The sequence below is a fragment of the Mizuhopecten yessoensis genome, unplaced genomic scaffold, assembly GCF_002113885.1.
Source record: "Mizuhopecten yessoensis strain PY_sf001 unplaced genomic scaffold, ASM211388v2 scaffold716041, whole genome shotgun sequence".
NCBI classification, from domain to species: domain Eukaryota; kingdom Metazoa; phylum Mollusca; class Bivalvia; order Pectinida; family Pectinidae; genus Mizuhopecten; species Mizuhopecten yessoensis.
The window spans coordinates 62,976-64,088 of NW_018479918.1; the positions used below are offsets into that span (position 1 = coordinate 62,976).

A 1,113-nucleotide genomic window follows, 5' to 3' on the forward strand; every position below is an offset into this window, starting at 1 on the left:
GGGGGGGGGTCGCATTACGTTATCAAATTATACTACGTTCTCGAACTCTACACATATGGTGGATCTACCTACTGTTATAGACCAATTAAAGAACTGTGGTCATGCACATATAGAATATCAGCATAACAACGACACTATGAAGGCCATGCTAGTTTGCTACATTAACAAGACATTTACAGAGTAAGCAATGAATTGTAACATTTAAAGCAAAGATATTATTGCTCGACGACCCAACAACGCACCCGAGCAGGCCAGTGAGGGAAGCCTTTCATCTTGGCAAATATCTTGTCTCCTGGTTTATAATCGTCCTTCACCATCTTCAAGTCGGTTTGTGGTGCCGAACGTGATTACAAATGTATGAAAATGGCGTCAGACAGCCTGCTTTGTCAGAAAATAATAAGAGACAAATCTACGTACATGGCACAATAAGGAAACATTCCGGACTCATATTTTAAACTTATACAAAATGTCGACTGGCGATATAAATTCAAACTGCCAATGCATCCGGTGAAGTGATGGAAATTGCTAATTTGCGTTGGTCCGCATCCCGCTAATGTAGGCAGCCATCTTCGTTTGGATATCGTAATGTCACGCGAGATTTCCATGGTTTGGCGGGAAGTGGTAATCTTAAAACATGAATGTCCTTGTTCAGTATCAAGGAGTTTTTTAATGTCACAATTGAAATCATATGTGCAGTAATATAAAACAAAGGTACCTGGTTTAATTGGAACTACTGATGCACGATATACACCGTCCAAAGATTTATGTTACGGTTACGCCTTTGCCCCAACAAATCTACCACAACACAGTTATGCTTATGTGATTGCAACTGGGGCATTCAGGGTAACTAGTGTTAAGGATGTACACCTCTGAGAAGTCAAAAAATACCTGTATTAAACTTTTTTTCATATATGGATGTTTTTTGGAAAAAGGAGTTAATGTCATAGTAGAAAATGCAAAAAAAAAATATATGTCCGTGCGTTCGTTTTTGTGCTATGATCGGTCAAGGGTACCAATTTAACGCAACATGTGATCATAGTTTTAGGTGATTTTATGGGGTTTTGACCATTTGCAGAACAAATTCATACAATTTCTTCCGAGTGTGTTATGAGA

The 1,113-nt window shown here is 38.6% G+C and overlaps 1 protein-coding gene across 1 annotated transcript in view; it reads right to left on the reverse strand.

Moving 5' to 3' along the window:
- The window catches only part of LOC110441579 (hepatoma-derived growth factor-related protein 2-like), a 29,504-nt gene extending 28,907 nt beyond the window's left edge, over window positions 1-597 (reverse strand). The window contains exon 1 of the mRNA XM_021484764.1: window positions 243-597. Coding sequence (XP_021340439.1) covers window positions 243-317 — 75 coding nt within the window. The 5' untranslated portion in view covers window positions 318-597. The remainder of the gene's footprint in view (window positions 1-242) is intronic.
- Window positions 598-1,113: the final 516 nt, after the last annotated feature.